The sequence below is a fragment of the Anneissia japonica genome, unplaced genomic scaffold (genome assembly GCF_011630105.1).
Source record: "Anneissia japonica isolate Jap-2015-1 unplaced genomic scaffold, ASM1163010v1 scaffold585_len4108843_cov191, whole genome shotgun sequence".
In the NCBI taxonomy this organism is placed as follows: Eukaryota; Metazoa; Echinodermata; class Crinoidea; order Comatulida; family Comatulidae; genus Anneissia; species Anneissia japonica.
Window position 1 is genome coordinate 2,832,506 of NW_022716829.1, and position 26,694 is coordinate 2,859,199.

The 26,694-nt window shown below is 32.8% G+C and overlaps 2 protein-coding genes across 10 annotated transcripts in view; one reads left to right on the top strand and one right to left on the bottom strand.

Annotated features, from left to right (window-relative positions):
• Nucleotides 1-1,987, bottom strand: part of LOC117109896 (follistatin-related protein 5-like) — a 30,522-nt gene extending 28,535 nt beyond the window's left edge. Inside the window, exon 1 of the mRNA XM_033252356.1 lies at nucleotides 1,741-1,987. The gene's annotated coding sequence lies outside the window, so the exon portion shown is untranslated. The remainder of the gene's footprint in view (nucleotides 1-1,740) is intronic.
• A 1,858-nt stretch (nucleotides 1,988-3,845) lies between these two features.
• LOC117109882 (WD repeat and FYVE domain-containing protein 3-like) overlaps nucleotides 3,846-26,694 on the top strand; it is a 75,983-nt gene continuing 53,134 nt past the window's right edge. For all 9 annotated transcript variants that reach the window (XM_033252329.1, XM_033252336.1, XM_033252330.1 and 6 more), the window contains exons 1-4: nucleotides 3,846-3,977; nucleotides 20,943-21,162; nucleotides 21,943-22,066; nucleotides 24,467-24,762. In XM_033252329.1, coding sequence (XP_033108220.1) covers nucleotides 20,977-21,162; nucleotides 21,943-22,066; nucleotides 24,467-24,762 — 606 coding nt within the window. In that variant the 5' untranslated portion in view covers nucleotides 3,846-3,977; nucleotides 20,943-20,976. The remainder of the gene's footprint in view (nucleotides 3,978-20,942; nucleotides 21,163-21,942; nucleotides 22,067-24,466; nucleotides 24,763-26,694) is intronic.

Genomic DNA, 26,694 nt, shown 5'->3' on the forward strand with positions numbered 1-26,694 from the left:
ATATATATATATCCTATTACTACTATTACTAATAATATGTTGGTGGTAATGTTATTATTTACCAAAGAATAACACATATGGTAACAGAACAGGAAGACGAGGATGCAAAGTTAGGTCTATTAAAAGGTAACCTACATTTTGTTTGCAATGGCAGTGTCATATAGAATACCTAAATATCATTTTACAATTAAAATGCTTATGACTAACGCACTGGCAATTAAGATAGTAAAAAATTGAAACGTAATATTAGAGTAGTCATGGGAATATTTACGCTCATAAATATTCAATAAAACGCAAGGAAATATTATATTCAATGAGGTGGAGATTTACGAGAACATATTTCTAGTAAGAATTCGGCGGAACATAATGGACCTACGAAAACAAGTTTATGGAATCTAAAATGTTTGGCTTCTTGACAGTAGTCTAAGTTCATAAATATAACAGCGTCTTCAATGCTTAAAAAATGCAATATTGAGTCGTGTGTCTGAGTTTGTTAATACTTGAGATGATAAATGGGTCGGCATCGAATGTTGAATGTCCTTAGCAAAAATACCTTCACAACTCAACGGTAATGTGACTCATGTCGGTATGATAATTGAATATCAATCGAGTCTGCGCTCGATAGGTTTATTGACAATGGGTTACAACAACCGCCATGTTTAATATTTTGCTTATTATATTGCAAAGGAACCATGTTATATAAATATAAAAAAATGTTTCTTTTTTATTCTGATCCTCCACTTTATACAAATTGTTTAATCTGTGTTGTTTTTATGAACCTCAATCCGTATAAATCGATTATCGATTTTTATTGATGAAGCCATGAACACGATGTGACGACACGCGTGACCGCACGCGTATCATGCATGATTCACGCGTAATTTCACTTATCGATTACAGCATTGTAAACTTCTTAAGTGTGTATGCATTGAGGTTGATAAAATGAAATGGTTTGAAGATGAATCTGATGGAAAAACATAGTAGGCTTATGGATAACTTTATCAATAATAAAGATGAAAACCATATTTGTCCTCCTTGGGATGAATCTGAATACGTCCCTACTCAAAGTTTTGGCGTCAAATGTCATAATAAGTGTGTTATCAATCAAATAATCTAATCAACGAACATTTTAAATATAATAATAATAATAATAATAATAATAATAATAATAATAATAATAAAATAATAATAATAATAATAATAATTAAATAACGTTAACATTATTTTCTGACACAACGTTCACAACGTTTCCGAATGTTATATATAATACGGTAACATTAATTTGTGTTTGCTGCGACTAATTAGTTTATAGTAATGGCAACATTAAAAATACATATATTTTCAGTTATCTACTTCCAGAATTGGGTACATGTGTTTAGGAGATTTATACTATCATTACAGATTGTGTCATATATTATATGAGACAATCTGTAATGATAGTATAAATATATAGATATGGTATAATGTTATCGTAATGCGGTAACAAGGCAAAACATATCGAGGGTAAATTGCGAGGGAGTGGCAGCAGAAGCATTGGCTGCTTACTGCGTAGCAACAACACACACAATAACTGTCTTGAGTTACAATGCATAAACGATAGATTCAATAACGTATAAAAAGGACAAAAATTGCAATTAATCGTCACTTAAAGACAGGACACAAAAAAAAAACAGTCGATTTAAGAAAACCTCTCGGATATCATGGATTAGTTTTCTATTATGTGTTATATTTTAGACATACCTTTAATTTTCAGCGTATATCCAACGATGAAGAGATGCTTAGCACGCCTCACTATTATCTGCTCCTTGGACAGTGTCTGATGCTGTAGCTCCAACTGTTTGGAGATCAATCGTGATCTACCCGAACACTATGTTGTTCACTACAACTTTACATGCACCCAGATCAATTATTATAATTTACATAAACATCCCTGGCAAGCGAAGGCAGTGGTATTGATGTAGATTCTTATTCCCTTCTGATAGTCAATGGTGTGATCTGCGAAGCCCTATTAACATAAGTTCATGAATTATTAATAAATATTCTTCATCAGCCACGAGGACGTAGACGACTCGCACGATGCGAGATAGATTACGTAGACGCTTGGTAGAAATAATTTATCATATACTTTGCTCTATATACTACGATAACTTACCGATATTGTCATCTATTAACATATAACCGTGGTCATTGTTGTCTATATCACAGTCATCATTGTCATTTTGATTACAATAAACCTTCTCCCAATCATCATCACGATTTGATATCGTCATAATCACAATCATCACTAGCAATAAAATAACCATCATGATAATCATATTCATCATCAAAATAATAACCATCATCATCATTATCGTCACCAACATCATCATCATCATCGTTATCATCATTCTCATCACTATCAACATCAACACAACGATCACCCTCATTAGCCTATCGTCATTCGAAATCATCATCATCATCTACACAATAACCATCATCATCATCATCATCATCATCATCATCATCATCATCATCATCATCGTCGTCGTCGTCGTCATCACCCTCATCATCATCGTCATCATCATCCTCACAATAACCATTAAAACCATTATTATCATCAACATTATCAAGACAATCACCATCATTATCATTACGGTACCGTCGTCATCATTACAATTAGGACTATAAACATCAGCGTCGTTACTTAACTTAAAAGCCAGTTGCGGATTCAAGAGGAGAGTTGGGGGGGGGGGGTGCGAGCCGACCCTACATTTTTCATAATTATTTTTAAAAAATGGAGAAAAAATGGAATCATAAAATTTTGAGTCCCATTTCCGGCCATCTAGGTGCCATAATCATGAATAGCCCCAACCATGGTGGATGGACCCTCTATCTGTCCCGCCCGGGCCCCTCTCTTTCGAATTACTGGATCTGTGACTGACAACCATCATCATCAATGATGATGGTGACAATGATGACGATCCATTGTCGCCATCATCTTCTTCATTATCATCAACAACAAAATCCATCATCAACACAGTAAAGACCATCGTTATCTTCACCATAATCATCATTAATAATATCATCCTCATCATCAACAACGCAATAACCATCATCATTATCTTTGGGCATTGAAAGCCATAGCTCACGGGCAGTGCTGGACCATCTTCTCTAGAAGCGCCACCCTTGCATCCAACCAATGGCGGGGGAAGACCAGTGTTTCTTATTTAATTCGACAAATATACATTTACAATAGCTAGGCCTACAATACAACATAGTTTGGTCGGTGGGGGTGGGGGAGCTTAAGCAAAATGTTTCTGTTAGAGCAGTGGTGGCGCCAGTGGCGGGAAGTGATTCCCTCCCAGCCCCTCCCCCCTCCCCCGTCGGAGAGAAAAATATGTATTTTCTAAATATTATTAGTACTGTAAAATCGATTAAATAAACATTTGAAACAACTAACTTGTCAATTTGTTCGGGATGACCGCTTTCAAAAGATTTTGAGCGAAGCCCGAACAGGCCCACTTTACTCTCGTCGGGGACATCGCCTTATTATTGCTAAAATCATAACCAACAAATGATTCATGACTTCTTTCCCCGTCGGGGGAGTCCGGGTCCCATTTGTCGTTGCTCTTGATTAAGCATGTTGGAATTAGCTTAGAAAAGCAAGATTTTTATGCAATAAGTTTGCGTACTTTTGTGTCGCATTGCTTCGTTGATTCCCTTGGAAATTCCTCGCTCGGTTCAGCGGATCAACATTAAATTTATATTAAACCTGAGCAGACGGTGTTTGCAGAGGGAGCCCTCAATTTATCATTTGTATTTGCCGATTAAATGTCTGGAATGACTAGACTATAATATCTACTTATGTTAATTGGGGGCGCTTCAATAACATGGAAAACCTTACTTCTAGAGGAAAATTGACGAAATTTGCCCTGATTTAATTGCAGTTCTTTGGATATTTAAAGTACAACATATCATCACAATGTATGCGTGATAAGGTAAGGATCAATATTGCGTTACACTGTTTTTTTTTTTTACTTATGTAAACAGTTTTCATCTTGATAAAATCAAACTAAATTTTGTCTCGAATCGAGGCGTGAACGTAACCAATTTTCATCATTTGACCCAGGCTTATCTGGGTAATGTTATTATCTGAGTTCACCACCTGAATTTGCGGCTGCTTTATATGCTAGGGCCTACATACTAAACTGTAGTTTTTACCTGCTTTCATACACATCGTCAATTTACTGTAAGCCTTGCTTATTTGGAGAAATCAGTAGGTTGCTGGGTATATGCTACAAGAAATGAAATGTTAAATAGTCTCATTTCATACTTCAAGCTAGGCCTAGGGACCTAGGCCTAGGAGCCTAGCTAGGACTTCTTAGGTCTAGCTAGGCCCATCACTCAACTAAGCAGATATCTAAGCCTAATGCTAGTCCTACAGAAGTCCTAGCCAGACAGGGATTCAGCCAGACATTCTTCTACACTGTACAGCTAGGCATAGCCTAGGTGAGAGTAGTCCACTAATTAGACTATTATGAGCCTAGCTACTAAGCTAGGCCTTAAATTTCAAGTTCAATTAGGCCTACGTATGATATTTATTTATATGCCATATGGAGGCAAAGCTCTGTATCGTTCTCCCTGGGCCTGGGGCTGTGCCATACTGAAGTTTTTTAATTGCATGGATGATACCCCAAAAACTACAGTATCTCAAATGTGCATGGGAAAAATGCGCAGAAATCTTACTTTACACAGTGGGGTAGGGGGCTGTGTTCAAAATGCAATAAAAGCCATTGAGAAAGACATTTCCTCCCCTGATGATTTTTAAGACCGCAGTATTCTCCCCCACATTAACCTTTGCCTACAGTAAACCACTGTCGTCAGCTTCCAGTGCATAATCTCTTCATACAAAATCGAGTAAAATCAAATCATCGAACATTTATTTCACCATGGCCATAAATACTGTACATAAAACAAGGCATATGAGGACCAAGAAGTCAAGCTTGTCTCAGTTGGCCCTTTGACAAATTACAAAAGAAAGAAGTACAAAAAAAGAAGCAATAGCAGAATCAAGTTAAATAGAAATTAATAAAATGCTAATATTTTTACAAAAAATGACTAGTTATAATTATTAATAATATATAATTTAATGTTAAAATTAATTGATACCTTGCTTGTGCTTGAATGAAGGTGTTGCAGTTAGTTTGTACCTCAACACTGAGGATGTTCCATTCTAATATTTTAGTACACAAAAGGTCTATTATATATATGATCAAGTATGGCCTACAGTACTCTTACTAAGGGGAAATGGCACTAAAAAATTAAACAAGCTAAAATATAAGGCTATGGTTATTATCCTGATAATTTTAATACGCAAATCCAGTTTGGTGTTAGCAGACTTACCATCTTAAATGTCTAAATGATGTCAAAAGATCAAAACAAAAATAATACCAAAAACAAAAAAACATAATTTAATCATAAACATGGAAACTAACTATTATTACATATTAAAAAACTGACTGATTTCCAAGTTTGATATTGTATTAATCTTCATGCTAACGTACCAGGGCCTGCCCTTAGTAGACAGTTGAAATATTTTGTCTTGTTTTTTGGCATCAACTTCCCGAAAATACCAGATATAGAACTTGTTGGCCTAGAATATTATTTAAGGCTACTGTACAGTACAGTGTATGATATACAATTTAATTTTTGATTTACGGTGGAATTAAATCATATCAGGATTCAGATTAACTTCAATCATTGCTTGAGAGAAAGTTATTGTCTTACCATTTGATTTGATTTATTGCGATTCCATACAATAATGAATATACCATGCTCGTACTGTCTCAACATTATATTAAAAAAAACAACTCAAGATTAAAAATTGTTAAAATTGTTTGTATTAAAATTTGATATCAAATTTAAGGTTGAAAACTAGAATGAGGGAAAATATTCTTTATAAATCAACAGCAAGCATATAAATAATACTATATTCCTATAGTCTTTAATTGGCTTTTAGCCAATTTTCGGATTTACTTTACATAGTATCAGAAAGATATCTGGAAATCTTTGGCAATTAATTTTTTTTATACTGTCTTATATTATTGAAGATTGATAACATGTGACTTGCAGTCTTAAATTTATGAGATAACGAAATGAACAGAAGGAAATCATGTGAATGAATGTGGGCGTGTTTATATTTCTTTAAAATGTTAGCAGAACACAACAATCTGCTTTCAGTATTTTATTTTTAATTTCACTTGTGTACAGTTTTGAACAGGAATTACTGGAGTGGAAAATCTGTTGTCTCAGGTCAATGTTTAAGGTCAAATCTCAAGAAGAATATAGTGCAATTATAGTATAAATTATATGATTTTCAAACCCAAGGATACTTATAAATCAGAAAAAAAGTAATGCCAGTTTTCAACAGCCATTTTGAAAAACAAAATGGCCATCAACTTTCAAGCACACTATATTTTCAGAAACGTCAACTCATGTAAACTGGAATCATATAATTTATTTTCCAAAAATGATTTTGAATTTTATATGTTCATGTCATATTTTAGATGGAATTACCCATATGATTTTCAAACCCAAGGATACTTTTATATCAGAAAAAGGTATATGCCAATTTTTAATTTTTGCAGTCTTTAAAACAACATGCATACAACTTAATAACTATTATACAATCCTTTGTCAAAATGAACAATTGTTTGTTTTAATGATTGTTTCCTCTACTGGGAGTCAGGGAACCGATCATCTGCTGTACAGAACAATCCAGAAGGAAGTGATCATTCTCCTGAAGTTATTTTCATATTCATATTCATCAAATATGAATTGTAATAAAGTTTGTATTTAAATAGTTGAATCAACTTGTACAGATCTTTTATTCTACAGAAGAATATCTGAATAGCATTTTTTTTTTAAAGATTTGAATTTAAGATGTAATAGTTCATAATCAATGGCCAAGATTTATGGATGTTTGCCAAGATTTGAGTAACACAATGAACAATGAATATGATAAACACTGTACAAATACCGTAATACAGATTTGAAGAATTGCTCACCTGTCCATTCATGGAGTATTCTTTCTAACATTCCATCCATTAATTTTCTTATGCCTTCATTCTTCCATTATCCCTTTGGGTTCCATTTATCTACCGAATATAAGTTTTATTTATAATTTAAAAAAAAAACAAAACTTAAATTTCTAGGCTTTGGATTTTATCTATTAGGGTTATATTTTTAACCCTGAAATTTATCTATTTTTAGTAATTGTCAGTCACACACAGGATGGATATGAATGTGATGTTGAGTTGTATTATGAGACTTCAGGGATTGAAGGTTTTTAGAGTCGTGGGATCAAGTTCTGGCATTTCACAAGTTGATCGGCACTTTGATGTTCATGAGTCTTCAGATACATTTTCAAATAATCACTGTCGACTCTTCCCCGAAAACAGTCCTGTTACAGTAGGACACATTTAAGAAAAATAAGAGAAAATTTGAAAAAAATAAAATTAATTCCAGAATGAATGAATGAATAAACCTACACGTTTACACTAGACACGATTACGACACGACACAGATGTGCGCAGTGTTGAAGAATACAAACTACAAGATATGTCATTGTCGTTTCATTATCTTGTCTAGTGTAAATCCAGCTTAATGTGTAATTTGTGAAAAAAAAATGGTGTAGGACACATAAAGAAATATAAAGGAAAATTAAAAAAAATAAAAGTAAATTCAAGAATGAATGAATAATGTGGAATTCGTAAAATAAAATGGTATTAAAAATAAGGATTTACGCAATGGTCTGTCTCTAATATGTTGGATGTCATGACAAATATTTTAAAAGCTTTATGGTAATAGATTTGAGTATTTTATGCTTTGACTGACATTTCATCATGTTGATATACAGTATGTTGAGTATTGAATATTGCTACTTATGGTTTCAATCTTACATTCAACACCATGAAATATTCTATGTGAACTACTGTATACATGTATTCTGTAGTATTATGAATATTTATTATCGTCTTTTTGCCTAGGGAAAATTAAACCTTGTTTTTTATGAGTTCCCAGTTGACAAACAAAAGATAGAATGACAATTACAGTTTTATTTTATACATGATCAATATGCCCTAAAAATATGTTAGGCAAAAAATGATTTTACAGGCAACAGCATAAAATTGAATCCAGAGCAACAAACAATTTAGAAAATTAAAAACATCAAGTGAATAAAGCATATGGTTTGGTAATACGGTAGAAGTGCAAGATATTGATCAGAACATAGCAGATTAAGCATGGCTAGACCACTTCAGCATTTTATGATTGAGTTCATTCATGGATGGAGGAGGATCTGCATAAATGTTGCCAAATAGTGTGAGCTGGTTCATGGGTAGGGTGAGTGGTGATCAAGGGTAGGGTGAGCTGTGATCATGCATGGGTATGGTGAAGGGTGATTGTGGATAGGGTGAGCTATGATCAAGGATAGGGTGAGGGGTGATCACGGGTAGGGTGAGCTATGATCATGAGTAGGGTGAAAGGTGATCAAGGGTGGAATGAGCTGTGATCATGGGTAGGGTGTGCGATGGTTGTGGGTACAGTAGGGTGAGCTATAGTATGATCATGGGTAGGGTGAGGGGTGATCATGGTTAGGGTGAGCTATGATCATAGGTAGGGTGAGGGGTGATTGAGCTAAGATCCAGGAAGGAGCAGCATTGATTATGAGCTGTGATTATGGAAGGATGTAATGAAAGGCCAAGTAAAAATATAAATTATTTTCTTGTTCCCATTTAATCCTTATTAATTTGGCACCTAATTTGTTGAAATTGCTCATACATTATGTATGGGCATATTGATGTTATATATAATATCCTCCATTGGTAATGATGATACATACCAATTGATAAATCTAAATTATTTTTTACATAAAAATTTGATAATATTAAATAATACTCATATTGTTCCTTTGTCCTACCAGTACTCAATTCCCATTGCCTTGGATTCTCTCTAAAAAAATCATAACTCTTTATTTAAAAATCTAAAGAACATAAAGGTCTAGTTCTAAACGTTTGGATGAGAAAAGAATATTTTACTGCACTGAGCCTAGTCATCTGCCAGTGAAATGCAATAAATTTACATGTTAAAATAGTTCAAGGTATTAAATATTAAAGCAAATAATATTTTTAAACTTTTCTATTTAAAGAATATTTATATGGATGAGTAATAAATCTGAGCATAAGATTATCTTGTGTTGAAATATTTGCTTTTCTGGTTGATCAAGACTGCATCAACTCCCAATAAACCATCAATAAAAACTAGATGATTTTAATCAAAGTTGAGAAATTGCCTTTTTTTTGCCGAGGATCATAAAAATACTAGAAAATGAACTCCTGAACTTTGAGTTTCAAAGTACATTTTCATTTTTGATGACATTTTTTCTACTTTGCAAATAATTATTTACAGTGAGCTTTCGTATTCTCGGCATGTTTGAAAATGTATAATATTTTGTTAACTGCATTAAAGAGGTACAAAAGAACTTCATTGTAAAAAATGCTTAGATAGGGGATGTTGAATACAAATAAGCATTTTACACAAACCATTGGGATGGTGTCTGGCTGGTGAGGAGAGTTTAACCAATTATTTATAGTTAGTTTATTTTAGTGTATGTACAGTAAGTGTAATAAGATTATAGTGTCCCGGGTACAACATTATAAACTGCATCCGGTCGAGTCATCCCCATTTGGTGGTCTAGCGGCCGTCAATGGGAGGGTGGATGGAGACCCAACAGCATGAAAAAAACATAGCTGGAAAAAGGGCGGATGAACACTTTGGAGACAACGGCCAACCATGCTTTAGTTTAAGGAGTGGGTATAGTTTCATAGGGTAACATCAACTTTTTTTCAAAATGTCAAACCCAAAGAGCTCAGTCACCAAGCGCATAGAAGCTTTTTCGCATGACGCGCTATTCAAATCCAACTATTATTAATTATTATTTATTTATTATAAGTTTCTATCAACAAATATAAAATTTTAAATAACAGACAATAATTTATCAAATTACAGTAGAACCTCGTTTTTACGTACCCCAGTTATATGAACCCTCTGTTTTACGTACGCCTCGTATAGACGATGACGTCATCAAAATCCCCGAAAATATTCAAAACAAACGGCCCTTTTGAGAGCAACCATAAGTAAAAAGACTATAACAATAAACAAACCATAATGCAACATATTTTCATTAAACAGCAACGTTGATTGAGTCTAATACCGGGTTGTTATAATCTAAAACCATGTGAACTGAGTGAGATGAACAACTACCGTTTGTGCTCAAAATAATTGCTTTCCTCCTTAACTTTCGTGTGGCAATCATGGAAGAACTCGTCTGGTCGAATTTTCTACACGAAGCTGGGTAGACATAGTTTCGTACACGAACGCTAATTGGTTGGCTCGCCCAGTGCATAGCACATGGCTGCTGTTTCACGTACACGAACGCTAATTGTTTGGCTCGCCCAGTGTAGCGCACATGGTTTTAGTTTGTCTTAACAGGCCCAGACAACACCACAGATCTGTTGTTAGAATAGGCATGAAGGGGAATTCCCAAGTTATACCTTTGTCGTATAGGTAATCTTACAATATTTTCATGATCTTTATTTTAGTTAAATAAAAGATATAAAGTGATGAATTAATACACCAGACACATGGTTTTATTTGAACACTTTATTATGACATCGTAAAGTGATGAATAAAAACACTAAACACATGGTTTTATTCGTAGGCCTAGGCCAGAGGCTAGGTGTAGGCCTAGCCTAGGTAACATCGTTCTTTCGTACGTTTATTGAGTGTTACGTACGTATTAGGTCAAAGGTTACCACAAATTTAACCCAACTTCTATTTTACGAATCCCCTGATTTACGTACGCCCTCTGGTCCCGTACCGTACGTAAAATCAAGGTTCTACTGTACTATTAATCTGTTACATAATAAAACATGTTTTTTGTTGTTGAATATGTATACCTCCAATGTATGTTTCTAGATCACTCATAATATGAATGTGTTTTGATTACCACTTAAAAATCTAGGCTCAAAATGGATTTGAAATTAGCCTGTATTCACATGATTGTCGCACTTGAGCGGTTTTGGCTCCTGCATCAGTGCATTGATTTTCCTACGGGAATCGTTTGCCGATCTTGTTTAGTTATTGATTAAACCAACCACCTAGCTTTTCCATCACTGACCAATTGCATTGCCCTCTGTTTCAAATTCATCAAAATTTATTCAATCTGATTAGCTTAAATTCTTCTCATGTGATTGTAGATAGCAGTACTTGGCGAAATTATACTATAAATTAGCTTGCAGTGGTCACATGGGTGAAGCAGCATGTGATTAGAGTGACACAGTAGCAGCATGTAAATTATGATTGGACGCAGGCTCCTCGTGGTTTAATAGTGAGATATGTCATTTTGACATCTATGCTGGCATCCAGTGCCATCTAGTTTACACTATCGCCTAGAATTCGAGGTCTTTAAGTGCGGCGTCCAGTAGTGTGACGTCCATCGTGGTGTGTCTGAAGTGGCATGCAGTGCCATCTACTGTAGTTCTCCCTTTCTCAAGAATAGGAAGTCTAGTGTAATGTCCAGTAGTGCGACATTCATGTATCATCCAATGTGATGCGATTGGCATAGTGCCATACTCTTTCCACCTCATGATTGGGTAAATGTCTCTAAGAGGTCACCTCAGAGTCAGTTTGTTTTTAGATGTGAACAGGCAATACATTTTATGCCAGCCCAAAGCCGACCTACTGTAAATTTTGTCGGACTTTAAAGTCGGCACGGGTCCCGCAATGTGGGGCCCATTTTCATACCTGAACGTAAACTGTACTTGGGTTGCCAAGGTTGCTATGAGAGCGGTCAATGTATATACCATAACATTTCATGCAAAAACAAGAGGCAAGGGAGGAACTGTGAACGTCCGCAGTGCGACCCTAAGCCAACATAAAATACTACTGTAACCGCGAAGGGAACTTAAGTTTTGAGGCAGTCGTACAGTAGTTACTGTAAGGTGGCCCTGGGCCAATAGAAAAATTGAATTGGTGTACTCTACTATTCAAATGTGACATCAATTTTAATGTCTCCAAAGTTGCATGAAGTGCCGTCTAATAGTAATACTCTCCATCCTGTCTCTTATTGCGGGGCCCATTTTCATACCTGAATGTAAACTGTACTTGGGTTGCCAAGGTTGCTATGAGAGCGGTCAATGTATATACCATAACATTTCATGCAAAAACAAGAGGCAAGGGAGGAACTGTGAACGTCCGCAGTGCGACCCTAAGCCAACATAAAATACTACTGTAACCGCGAAGGGAACTTAAGTTTTGAGGCAGTCGTACAGTAGTTACTGTAAGGTGGCCCTGGGCCAATAGAAAAATTGAATTGGTGTACTCTACTATTCAAATGTGACATCAATTTTAATGTCTCCAAAGTTGCATGAAGTGCCGTCTAATAGTAATACTCTCCATCCCCACGATGTGGTCCAGTTGAAGCAATGTTATGTCCAGTGTGATGTTTACTGTAATAACATCTAGATTGACCAGCATTTAACCATCCAGTTCACTTACTTGATGGGGTAGGTCTTACACTGTGGTGTCTAGTGTAACATCCTTTGTGATGTGTTGAGAGTTACATGAATTGCCAATTAGTTTTCTAGTAATTATATAAAATCACATTAATAATAGAAATTATTTATTTTTAATTTTATATTGTCTATATGGTAATCCTTGATAACTACAGCTCTATGAAAATATACCTTTGGTTTGAATGGTATGACATAAAGTTTAAGAGAGAGCAACTTGAAACCTGATATTGCATAGATTTTTTCCAAAATATTATTTTGAGAGAATAGCTATTGAAATATTCTATTATTCTAATCACTTGTAGCCAAATTAAAATAAATCACAAAGCACTAAATTAAAAAAGAAGTTCTCATCATTATGGAAAAGTAGGAGATGTTATTTATTATGTTATGCTGGCAGTGCTAGTACTGTAATACAAATTCTGATAGATTTATTCAGAATAGGAATTTAAGAATTAATGAATTAGACCTACTATACAGGCCTACCATTCTATTCCAGTGACTGACAGGGAATGCAATGCTGTAAAAAATTGTGGCAGCAAAAAAAGGAAGCAGGCAATACTGACATTGCAGAATATATTTTTTTTCTGGCATAAACTGGATAGAATGTACACATTATATGGATCATGTTTTAAAGTATTTAAAAGCCTGCCGCCTGTTATTGACAATAAGAAGAGCAAACATGATTGTCCATAATGTTCACTCTGTAAATGTTAATATTCAATCCAGAAAGTATTTTTTACTCTTTGACTCATCCTCTATGAAGCACTGACAGGAATTATAAATAATGGTTTATTATGGATATCCATACTAATATGGCAAATGTACACCAAAATATATTCTGCTTGAATATACTGCAGTTTTTTTTTAAATATACGCCTTTATGAATATACTGTAGAGTTGGAATAATAAAAAGTACTGAACAGATGTCAAGAAATATTATTTCTACCACAAATACAGTATCTACTTATGAAATTAAACCATTTATTTTTTTTAGCTGTAATGTGCTGTATTGTTATGTACTGTACTTTAGCAGTAAATCTTTAAGCAATGATTCTGTGTTAGTAGTGGTTTACTAGTTGAATTATTAGTAAGTAGGAGTTACTTAACAGTGAACAAACAATAGCTTTATTGCAACAATATAGTAGGCCTACTGCAGATGAATGCTACAGTAGTAATATTAAAAAGTCACTCCTGATTACCTGTACATACAGGTATGGAAAACAAATTTATCATTTTGGGTATTATCATTAATATTATAATCTTAATTTATAATTATTATTAAATATGTTTATTTATTAGATTTGTTATTGTTATGTTTATATAATACTATGAATTACTTTTGTCATCATTGTATATTACTTGCATTAGCATTGAAATGATTAAAAATGTAATTATAAATTTTGATGTTAAGCAGTTACAATTACTTGACCTTCTTTGACCTTCATCGATGCATCTCTGGAGCTGTAGCTCCCACTGTAATCACCTGCACACCAAACTCTATAAATTAAAGTGAAATGATTTTATCTGTATATTTTGGTGTTCATTTCCTTTGCTTTCAATATAAATGTCATTATTGGCACATTAGGGCATGTTATTCAGTAACTTGAATTCAATGCATAAATTCACAACTATGTTCAGACATAACGAGTTTATGCTAGCGTAATGTTAATCAAGTGGTGTGAACTTGTGCGCGACGTAACGTGCTAATACGCGCAGTATTAGCACGCAATCACTGGCGTATGATAATCTAACAATAGACCACATATTAGCGTACGCCACTGAGTTGCGACAGTCATGCTTCAATGATTTTGAAGCCGGCCAGGATTTGACCAATCACAATAAGCCTAGATGTAAACAAGAAATAAATGCGCAATTATTTCGCGTGAATGCTTACGCTAGTGTTATGTTGCCCAGTCGTGATATCTCGCTAGTTACATACTGTACGCCTCAAATTTACGTACAACCAATATTAGATTTGAACATAGCCTGAGATGATAATTATGGCCATATTCGACTGGTCGTTCTTTGTTAAACCACGCTAACCTTTGCAGTGGTAAAATTTAACGGAGACGACCAGTCGAATAGAAAATGGGTAAATACTCGACAAAACAAAATGGCTGCATAGTTACCACGATACACACTGCGTAATCAAGGTTGCTTCAGCTTGTGACAGTATGGGTTTTTTTTGTAAAAAAAAATGTTTTCAACCAGTTTTTAGCCTACAATTATTTTTTGACTTCATGTGGGTAAATATTACACTATAATTTTTATTTTCTGAAATTTTATTAATGCAAATGTTGTTGCTAAACTGACTAATCGGCCATGTTTCTTTTGGTCAGGTTGATAACTTAAGGCTGATTAATGCACTCGAGTTTAAGTTATTTTCGTTGTTTACGGAAGTCTATTTTACGAACTAGTCGAATGAAAATAATACTAAACGAAAAATCGTAGGCAATGAAATGAACCGGTCGAATTCCAATGTTTAACATAGTCTCTTGAAATTGTCTGTCAATATATTGACTGTGCATTGAAAATACAGTAGTTATATACAGGAGTACAGTATACTGAACAAGGTACAGTACATGTAGAGGCAGCGTTGAGGTAATACCCAATATGTGTCACATTACGAGCATAAATTTGATTGCACCCCTTGTTAGAAGAATGGAATACTCCATAGTTAATCATAAAATTACCTTATTAAATAATATAATATTTTTCCTATGTTTCCAAAATAATTCAGTTCATTATTTTTTACTCATTATACTCTATTATCATTCATTTTGACCTAGTTGTATTCGCTTTATTGTGTATTTTGAACTGTTTGTCAATTCAGGAAGTAAGAAGAGTGAAAAAATTATAAAGTGTAAATTTTAAGGGTTAATGTGAATTTCTTGATTACTAGAAAATGTATTCATGACCTGGTTTGCAAGAAACCGTTAGCAAATGTACTGTCATTTTTTAGATGAACTAATAAATGTGCTTATTAGAATATTTTATGACCTAAGTGAAATTCTACCTAGTTTACTGTATATCTCAGATTATATTCTTATTCTTTATAATTCGCCAAAAATACAAATTACAATACAATGGTGGTATATATCAGTGCTACTACTATACAGAATACAAGTACAATACAAGTGAGTTGGCAGGGACATAAAAGCGACCTTAATCAGTATAACAAAAGCCTGTGTACATCACATTTTATTTGATATCTGATTGAATTAACAAATATGTAGAACATAAAACTGATAATAAGCAAGAAGTGTGCCTTCAAATATTATTATGAAGAAGTTATTAAAATATGATCGTCTTGAGACAGAATGAATTGGTCATGGTTGAGTACACATTGGGTTGAGTTACACATTGGGTCAATGTTGATGGTTGAAAGCACTAAACAGCGCCACCAATTGGTATTCCCTGAGTGATTATAGCTATTTATGACATATATAGTAAGGTGCCTTTGACAAACCATACAGATTGTGTGCATAATTTACGTCATTCTTTTCATAATGTAGAAGTTAGCTGTTAACCAGCAAAGGGCAGCTGTGTTGAACTAAAAGCTAACACATTTCGCTAAACTGTATCATAATTTATGTTAGCTTAGAGAATTGGAAATATTTAATTTCACTGTGCAAATACTATAGAATCTGGTGTATGCAATTACCATATTATACATTTTTTTTAATTTGATTTCTAATAAATTCTTTTTATTAATTTCCTATACCATGTATTTTTTTTCCTTAATTCCTTACAAAAAAAATCCCAGAATGTCATCAACATCCATACCATTTTCACTCAGAATCATCATTATCATCATCATAATCATAATAATAATCATCACCATTATCATTATAATCATCATTATCATCATCATAATCATTATAATAATAATCATCACCATTATCATCATCATTATAATCACCATATTCATCATTATAATCATCATTACCATCATCATTACCATAATCATTGTCATAATTATCATAATCATTATTATAGTTATCATATCATTATTATCATCATTATCATAATAATCTTCATACTTATCTCATCAACTTCATCATTATCATCATATTTAGCATTAGCATCATCATAGTCATCTGTTACATCATAACTATCATTCATAATCATGAATCATTTATAATGAGCAATCACATCATAGTAATCATCATCAATCATAACCCTCATAGTCACCTCAGTCATTGGCATCATATCATCAGCATAAATTCAATCTATTTCTCTGTCATCCTTTTATTAGTATCCATCAAGTTTCATCATCTGCAGTATCATTGTCAATTATTATTTTTCATCATCATTCATCATTACCCTTCATCTTCCAATCATCATTCATCATGCATCATCATCATCATCATCATCATCATCATCATTATTCAATCAAATAATGTTCAATCTGCTTCCATAATTTGATGGAAATTGCAGTTGATATCCATACATAGATATCAGAATTACTTTTTTACTTCTTTTTCTATCATCATCCTCATCATCATCATACATCAACATTGTTATCACCATCTTCCTCACATTATTTCCTAGAGAGACTTTTAAGCGAATTCCATTTTTATTATTTTTTACTTGTTTTTGAAACTGGGTAAACTCATTCAGTCAAAATGGTAGATGCCCAGTAATAAAAACACAGATAAAATTTTAAAATACAAAGATAAAAAGTTCTTACTATCAATCACTATTCTAAAATATTGCATTGAGCACCATCTATATCATTCGTATCCTTTTTACATCATCAGCATCATTTTTATCTTTATCAAATCATTGAATGATTATGGTGTATTGTATTTCTTGGCTGGACTGTGATAGAATCTTGATTGGATGTTTCATTGCTAATCTATGAATTCATTAACGTACAGTAGTTCGTTGCTTTTATTTAGTTATTAAGATTAACCACATGACATTTAAGCCAAAACTCATTGTATGAATATTAGGAAAATTCTTTATCATGATTGAATCAAATGGAGCGAGTGGAATGCGAGTTTATACCGTAAGTAAGTGTAAAGCATGTTTTGTCTTGTGACTAGTTGTCTTAAATTGTTTTGTCTGGAATGATAATACTTTTTTAGGGTGGCCAAATGTTACATGTGCTCTGCTCTTGTTTGATCATGCTTTCATTAATACTGATATTTATTTTATGTACAGATACAATTGTTATAGAAAACAACAAGCTGAAATACTGTACATCAGCATTATTAATTTTTCCCTTTATTTTGCCTTGTTTCTAAATAAGTATATAATAGGATACTGTAATAGTGTGTCAAATGCCTGTGATGTTCCCACTCAGCAGAAAGACTTAAAAAAAGTGATAGGTGTGTTTTTAATTACCAATCAGACTCGAGGAATGTTCCTTGAGATGAATAAACACTCCACAGTTATTTTTTTCAAAACATCCAATATTATCACATTATTGCAGCATTTAGTATATTCTACAAATTACATTACATTAGTATTACATTATTGCACATTGCAGTTTTGTTGAACATGTTACACATTAGAATGGTGTGAATATTTTTGCCATACATTATAGTGACAGAGGGTAATTAACTTGGTCAATAGGCTGATCTATATAGGATTGATGCACAGATGAAGTCTAAGACATTGACTGAGAGTGAGAGATGACTATGCTAGGGATAATAGTGTGTGAAATGCCTGTGATGTCCCAACTCTGCATAAAGACATTTTTTTCTGTGCCCGACAGGGGACCCTGTCCCTTTGCCAATCCCCTTTTTCTGCTGGTGCAACCACTCCCTAAGCCTCATTTTGAGACTTAGTTTACCATAATGCATCACATGTTTATTCCATCTTTAATTGACTACAGTTTGATGAGTATGTACTTAATAGCTAAATAATGCTGTCTCATGTACAGACTAAGCAATGTTTGGTTTACATAACTAGCATGAAAAAAAAAAAACTATCAATGATGTAGATGTGTTTTTAGCTCCGATGAGGATCAAGCCCTAGAAACACTTGGCTGATCGATTAATAGATCTTTTTTAGATCTACTGCCTCTGTTATACTGCCCTCATGAGGCTGATTGATTAATAGCTGATTGATCAATAGATTTTGTTTAGCTCGCCTCTATTATACTGTCCTCATCAGAGCTTTTGAGATTATGAGAACTTGTTTTTATCAGATTTGGACAATGCACCTTGAGTCAATCAAACACTGCACTTATTTTCAAACATCCAATATCACATTATTGTCTTACAAAACAGTGGAAAGCATTTAGTACTATACATTCTACCTAATTACATTATGTTCCATTAGTATCACACTATTGTACATTACTTTTTGTTATTCATATTCTAATGCATTACAGTGTTCTAAACATTTTTGCCACAATGTACATTACAGTGATAGACAATAATTAAGTATACGTACGTCATATTACTAGCATGAAAAGAGCAATGTCATGTTGGTATCATATTCAAGCATTATGGAATTATTAACTCATCAGTACATGTGTCAGTGGATAAAAAAGTGTTTTTATAAGCATTACAGTAAGTTTTATATAAATTCCCTCAGTTACATTCCATCGTAATGAAATGAGTAGGAATCATGCATCTTGTGTATATACTGTAGCCTACTGATTGGTTGTTGAGATCTCGCTTCAGAATTGTGACTGATTCATTGGATGTGATTGTAAATTTGTCTGTTTGGTTTTTTTCATCACTAGGTTTTAGTTTTACAGGTAACTCGACTACACAAATCTCAAGGTATCTGTTTACTGTAAATTTGTGTGGAAAGACTGTCGGCATAAATTACTGTATGGATTTTTAGCATACTGTACTGTAATAGAAATGTCTCGACATGGTAAATTCTGAAAACCATTAATTTGGTCTATGTTTAACTAGTAAGCAGTTATTTTCAGTGTAAAAGCGAAAAGCAAACATCACACATTTCTACTGTAAAAGAGTGATAAGGTCATTTGGAAATTGATGAGTTGAATAATGGAAGAATTTCAGTGAATCTTATTTTTTTCCAATTGTGAAAATGAATTGTTTTTATTATATTGTATACCAGTATGTTCCTATCATCTACAGTTCAGTATGAATCAATTCATTTATTTATTTATTCATTATTCATTCTCATGGTATATTTATTTTACAACTTCACAAACATACAAGTAAACAATAAAAATGGTTTAACAAGAATTACATATAACATTGTAGTTAAAACTAAATTGTGTTGTATTAACTAGCCAAAAAATACACATTAAAAATAACAGTAAGAGTTGTTTTGGTCCATATTTTATTTAAAATTTTGGTTGGATAAATCTGCACCACCTGCGAATTGATTTAGCGTCAAACTGTTTTTTGATACCCTCATTGTTGGACACTGGATCAAAAATACACATTGTAGAGGCACCCCCTGCAGAGTATGTCTTGCACTTTGTTCCAATATTAGAAATGATTCACATCATACGGTCTATACTTTCCTCCTAGTTTGAGAGAGACATTGATAGAATTCATTTCAATTTATTCCACTTTTCAGTACATGATATACATATGAAATTATTAGGCCCTATATATAGTAGGCCTAACAAAAATATCGTTACAAAGTAATAACAAAATGTAACATAATGAAATGTAAGCTAAAGACCATAAATTAACAAATGACAAAGCCAGAAAAAAGAATGCATATAGTAACACTAAATACTTTTGGAGAATGCTTGCAAAAGGATAAGAACAAACTATTACATGATTTACATAATTAATTTTAGGAGGAAAAACTTAAATTATGTATGATTTTTTTGACAATCCCAATAATAATCCCAATAAGTACTGTAGAAGGTAATTTTTACAGATTAACTTTTAAGGTGGGGTACTATTAGAACATGGGTTACAAATATTGTACTGTACTAGGTTTCAATCAGAAGTCAAGTCAAAGCCTTTTGGGTTTACTGGACCAGGAAAATGTTGGTACAACATAATTTAATCACATATCTTTAGTTTTTATTTCATATTCTGTAGTAGTATTTTCATTTTTTTCTGAATAAATTCAAATCAATTATTTTTTGCTTCCTGGTTTTGATTTCATCTTCAGTTGTGGACTTAAAAAATCCCTTCTGTTTATCTAAGAATCTTTGTAAACTTGTCAGATGTACAGTAATGTTTGTTATTCAAGGATTACTTTCTATGAGGAAGATAAACATGTACAGTACAGTAGTTCCATTAACAGGATACAGTAATATTCACTGATATATACAGTATAAATATATATTTGTATAAAATGTATTACATAAAAATTATCAGAGTTTAAAAGATGTCAAATAAAGTCTGATTTTTACTTTTTTTTAAGATTTTTATTCTAAAGTGGTAACAACAAGGTCACCATGAATACGTTAAAGGGATTTTGGAGAGGGTCATCCCGGCGTTCTTCGTCGAGTGCCACTCAAGACAACTCTTTGGGTTTGATGCATCTACGGAAGCTTTACGTTGAACTTTGCTGCTCCGTGCAACCTTTGACCCAGAAAGAACAGGAAGATAAACTTTATGTGATGTTACCACTGTTCTGCAAGGTACTAGAAAAATATTTATTTATATATGTATACTTTCAAACTTCTACATATTATAAGGCTTTGATGTATAGTTTGTTGCTTCTCACAATTCATGCACTGTATATAGTATGGAATGGTTATATGACACTGATAAGCCCCCCCCCCCCGTCCCAGGAAACAAGGTTTAAATAAGTCTTATCTACGAAAGTACAACCTTCTAACGATATACCCACTAATAAATCATAATACAAGAGAATCTTCTAAGCTCTGTCCAGACTCATTTTATGTAACAAATTTATGTGATGTGCCCATGTACCTACCTGTATGCGCATGATGAGGTCACATTATACCCAAATATGGGCTTATCACATTTTTTGTCACATTATTTAAATTTGATATTTAATGTGGACAGAGCTACTATAGGAACAATAAAATAAACTTGAACTATTTCTAGAAAGTTTTTTAAGAAATATAATTGTAACTTGATTAATTTCATCAATTTATACACTTTTAATGAAATGCACCAGTTTTCAGAGTACAGTAGTTCAGTTAAATACAAATAAAAAGTTAACATAACATACTGTATAATCAATAAAACTTTGTTGATTATAAAACACGAGTTTATTCTAGAAATTATATACAGTATTAATTTATCGATTGATTAATTGATTAAATCGTGATATATGTTTGTCTCCTCATGTACTACTATAGGTATAAAAAGTAATAATGATATACATTACAGCCTGTCTTTGATAACATTGCACAAAATTCATGTACAGTAATCTTGGCATATTATTGCAGGTGTTTGAAGCTAGCCCGGCAAGTGATATGAAGGATAAATTTGGGGATGTGCATCCTTTCACAGGTCATATATCAAGATTGTTTGTTACCGAAGTTCGACGAAGAGCGTCCAATCCATCTCCAGGTGTGTTTGTTGTTTTAGTTTAGTTTTTAGTATATCCAGTAGTTCATTATTAATGACATCATTGTCATAATAATCATTACAGTTATATAATCATCAGTGTTATCATCAATGTCATTATTTTCATCACCATTGTCATCATTCTTGTCATCATTATCATGATCATTAGCATTTTCAACATTATTATCATCAAAATCAGCAGCAAGAGCAGTAGCATCACTGTAATTATCATCATAATCATCATCATCATCATCATCAATGTTATCATCATTATCATTATCAACAATGTCACTGTCATTATTATCATCATGTACATCATCATCAATATAAATAAGTTGACTATGCTCTATGTTTGTCTTAACCGTAATGAGGCTTTTTCTATGAATGGAATGACCTGTTCGAGGCACAAACTCCTTTAGACCAAACCCAGTACCGTTACGATTTTTAATCGTGCAGGAAATTCACTCATGATGCATAGTGGTTAAGAGCCTTCTACTGTAATCCCAGGGTCCTGGGTTCAAATCCTGTCACAGCAGGACTTTTTCTCAAGATTTAAAACAACTCCACTCCCTAAGTCTCATCAAGAGACTTCACTGATAAAAGCATTCATTTATTTAAGAGGGCTCCTGAATGTCAGCCGACCTTCTAGGATACGCTGGAAGGGTCATCCTCTATAAATATGGTTAAGGAAAAAAAATAAATGAATAAAAATGTGAAAATTTATTGATTAATCACCAACATCATATTCATTATATCATCATCAACATCTTTAATGATTGTTGCTTTCATAATTCTATCGCTGTAATATATTATTATCTATGTTACTATAAATTCATAATTATGTTGCCATCCTTATAATCATGAATGCGATGCTCCACATTGCAATCTAATCAATTTTCCAATTTATAAATTCTTGTTCTTTTTTTTTTTATTACATTCCTTCGTCTGAGGGATAGTAGAATAAATCATAGATGAACAGCTCTGACATACTTAAACGACAAATGCTAAATTTATAAACATTCTAATAAAGCTATTGCACGCCATTAGAATGTGGCATGTATTTTTAGGGATTATAAGTCATTTTATTGACATGTTTAAATTAGATATTTTCATTACATCCTGTAGAATGTAAAAGAATGCATAAATTGGGAATAGCCTCAGAAAAGGTTGTATTGCAGTGGATATTTGATGAGGAACCACCCTTCCTCCCCCTAGAAAGAAATCATATTCAAAGCTCTGTCCAGACTATCAAATCTTTTTTGACAAAAACTGTTGTCATGCCCATATATAGTCATACTGTGCCTATATATGGTCATATGTGATGTCATCATAACCATATTTAGGCATGTCACATGTTTTTATCAAATAAAATTTGATAGTCTGGACAGGCCGTTAAGATTTAGAGCTTTGTTCCAAATATCAACCACAATGACTAAGCACATTTTCTCTGTTTTTTTAAATTTTTTTTTTTATTTCTAGTACTTTAATAAATGTTTGATTGTACTAAAGGGCAATTCAGTGTTTTTCTTAAATTTTCTAGTTTTTTTACAAATTAGAGACAATATGTTTTTAATTAAAAATGTCTTTTTACGTTGCACAATTTTATATTTTTTAGTATAAAATTCAGATTTTTTTTTTATAAATGATCCAAATTAAAATGATATTCTGAAAATGTAATCTTAAGAGAATTTATGTAATTCTCTTTATACTTTCTCTAGTGAAGGAAATTCATAATATGGCTTTGGGATGATTTGTGAGGAATTTCAGATTAGTACTATAAATCAAACTGAAAAAGGATTTTTCAGGCCTCCAAAGCACCAACCCAGATTATAAATGTTTTAGTTTAATTAATCAGCTTACTGTCCGTATATATTTTGGGATCTAGGATGATTGAGTTAAGATGTTTTTATCTTCCTCCAAATCTAGGAAATATTAGTACAATTCCAGTATGCGTACAGTATTAGTAGTTCGTAGCAGTTTTTAAGAAAGTATAAAATAGTTTCTTACTAGTTTCTAACTTCGAAAAATTAATAAATTTAGATTTGTCATGATATTATTCAAATGACAAATGGCAGTAAAGAATATGAATTCATGATTAATTGATCAATTGATTGATCATCGGTCAATCATCGATTGACCTTCAATCAATTGATTAATAATATAATCTTTACTTTCATATGCCTTTTCAATAATATTGTCATGGTGACAATTGATTGGTAATCGATTGATTGTTGATTGATTGATTGATTGATTGATTGATTGATTGATTGATAACAGATAAAACCAGTAACCAGGCAACTACATATCTTGGAAGCTTCTTGCATCAGATGCTATTTAAATTTCATTAAAACATTTTCTAAATATAAAAATATTTGAACCTTAAAAATATTATTAACCTTGCAGAGAAAGCGAGTCGAGATATTGCAGAATATATTGAAATACAAGGTAATGGAATGGAAGACAGGAGCCGTGGATGGATGCTTCTAAGAACTCTGACACTACTGAGCTCTGGGGGTCAGAGTATCGTTGACGTGATGACCACCTGCTCCCTGCCATCTACTCTCGTCAAGTGTCTTTATTTATTTTTTGACCTGCCTCCTATTGAGCATGATCAAGGATCAGTGGACCAGCGCGACGGACAGAGGAATGATTTTTCACCATATGAGAGGAGAGTCCTTCTTCAAAAGGTGTTCTTGCAGGTAAGATTTCCCACCTCTCACATTGTATTCATAGAACGAGTTCAATCCAAATTTATGTATTTTATAATATAATATGTATAATTATAACAACGTTAATGTCCCTATTCATCTCATACAACTTCACACTTGAAGGGGCACGTTTGATATGGTCTTCCTTTATAAATTTTTTAACTCGCTTTTTACTTGCCCTCTTTTATCTTTACAGTATTTATGTTAAAAATACATAGACCCAATTCACGTAAAAACGGTTTTATTCACAGACTCTCCTATAACTATAATACCATTACACTTTACGATACCACTGTTGACATATTTTTTAACTGTATTTCCATGTTTAAATTGAAAGGTGCTAATTCAGCATAGGCTTTCTTTAGTTAAGCTAGGGACTCTTTATTGTCGATTTGCTTCCTTTGTATGTTATTGTTTGTATTTTACTATATTTTATATATTGTATGTTTAAGACATCCTGTAATTGGCGATTCCGCTGTTGGATGTAATTAAAATAAAATTTTTAAAAATGAAATAAAATAAACTGTAGTCATAGTTTGAGATAAAACCCAACAGGTCCTAGTTCACATTCATAAGCAACAAAGTTCAACTACAACTAATTCAAGTTCTAGTGGTAATCCAGCTGAAGATAACGGCAAGCTACGGCTATCAAACTAAACCAATGGCATGAGAATTTTAAAACAGAAAATTGGTAGAGATACTACAATTTTAGTTGAGGTATACATGATTAGTTGTACATTTTAGGTCAAACTAATCCTTTAGAATACCAGATTCTGTTTATTATCAATTATATATATTGATTTTTTGTACGTTTGCTTAGCCATCACAATTTTTGTCTCATTATTTTTCATGCATGTTTGTCTATAAGCCAATCATAACTCTTGTTACATCGTCAGTGATAAGCAAATCATATTCTTATAACAGCCATCCAATTATTTCAACATTGGTCCAATCTTATTGTGTCACATTTACTTGTTTTTGTTCATTTTTCATTCATTAATTTAATGACTTATTCATGTTTCCATTTATGCAGTTTCAATCTCAAAATCAATTCAGTATTTTTAGCTCTTCTCTTTACATATCCTCTATCCATTAAATCCTAAACTCTCATTATTTTTGATAATAATAAATACCCTTTTTTTTTTGGTGTAGATTTGAATTTTCGATTTGTGGCTATTGGTAGATTAATCCTTCCAATCTTGAGCTCAATATAATAAATCATTTCTTGTAATCATTGAAATAATTGAAATTTCTCTTGTGAATATCCATCTTCAAACTTCATCTCAGTAAGATGCTAGACTAGAGCACTTACAGACTGAACTATACAGCTAATACAAGTATGGCGCAATATTACTGTTCAGTCTATAAATTGGTTAATTTGAATAGCTTCAAGGAATAACTCGAAATGGTCCATAAATCTTTGAATTTTAATAGAGCAAAGTTGCAAACTGAAACAAATCAGAGCGGTAAGGTGATAGAAATTTGCCTGTGTATTCAACTTTGGAGCAGCTTAATCATGAAATCTAAACCTGTTTTTATAGTACTGTATTCGTATCTGTGAAATTGATTGTTGCTATATTTTACTGGTTTGGTTGAATAAATGTTGTGAAAATACAGTAAAATCGAAAAACTGCCATGCAGAAATTGTTGATCTATAGTTTGCTGAGGCGGATGCAGGATTTGGCGGTAGGGATGATACACCCACAGGGTGATACACCCACATGTGTGGTGCTGAGGTGAAAACATTTTAAGAATAATATGGACCTCAAGATGCCCGTAAATTGCAATCTCATACTTTAAAAATCTTACCAGTACTATGTTCATAATGATAAACATAATATAATTTTTTGCGAAATTCATCTATTTTTTGTGCAAATATTAATTGAAACAGTATAAACTCATCCAAAGAGATGATGGTTTCAC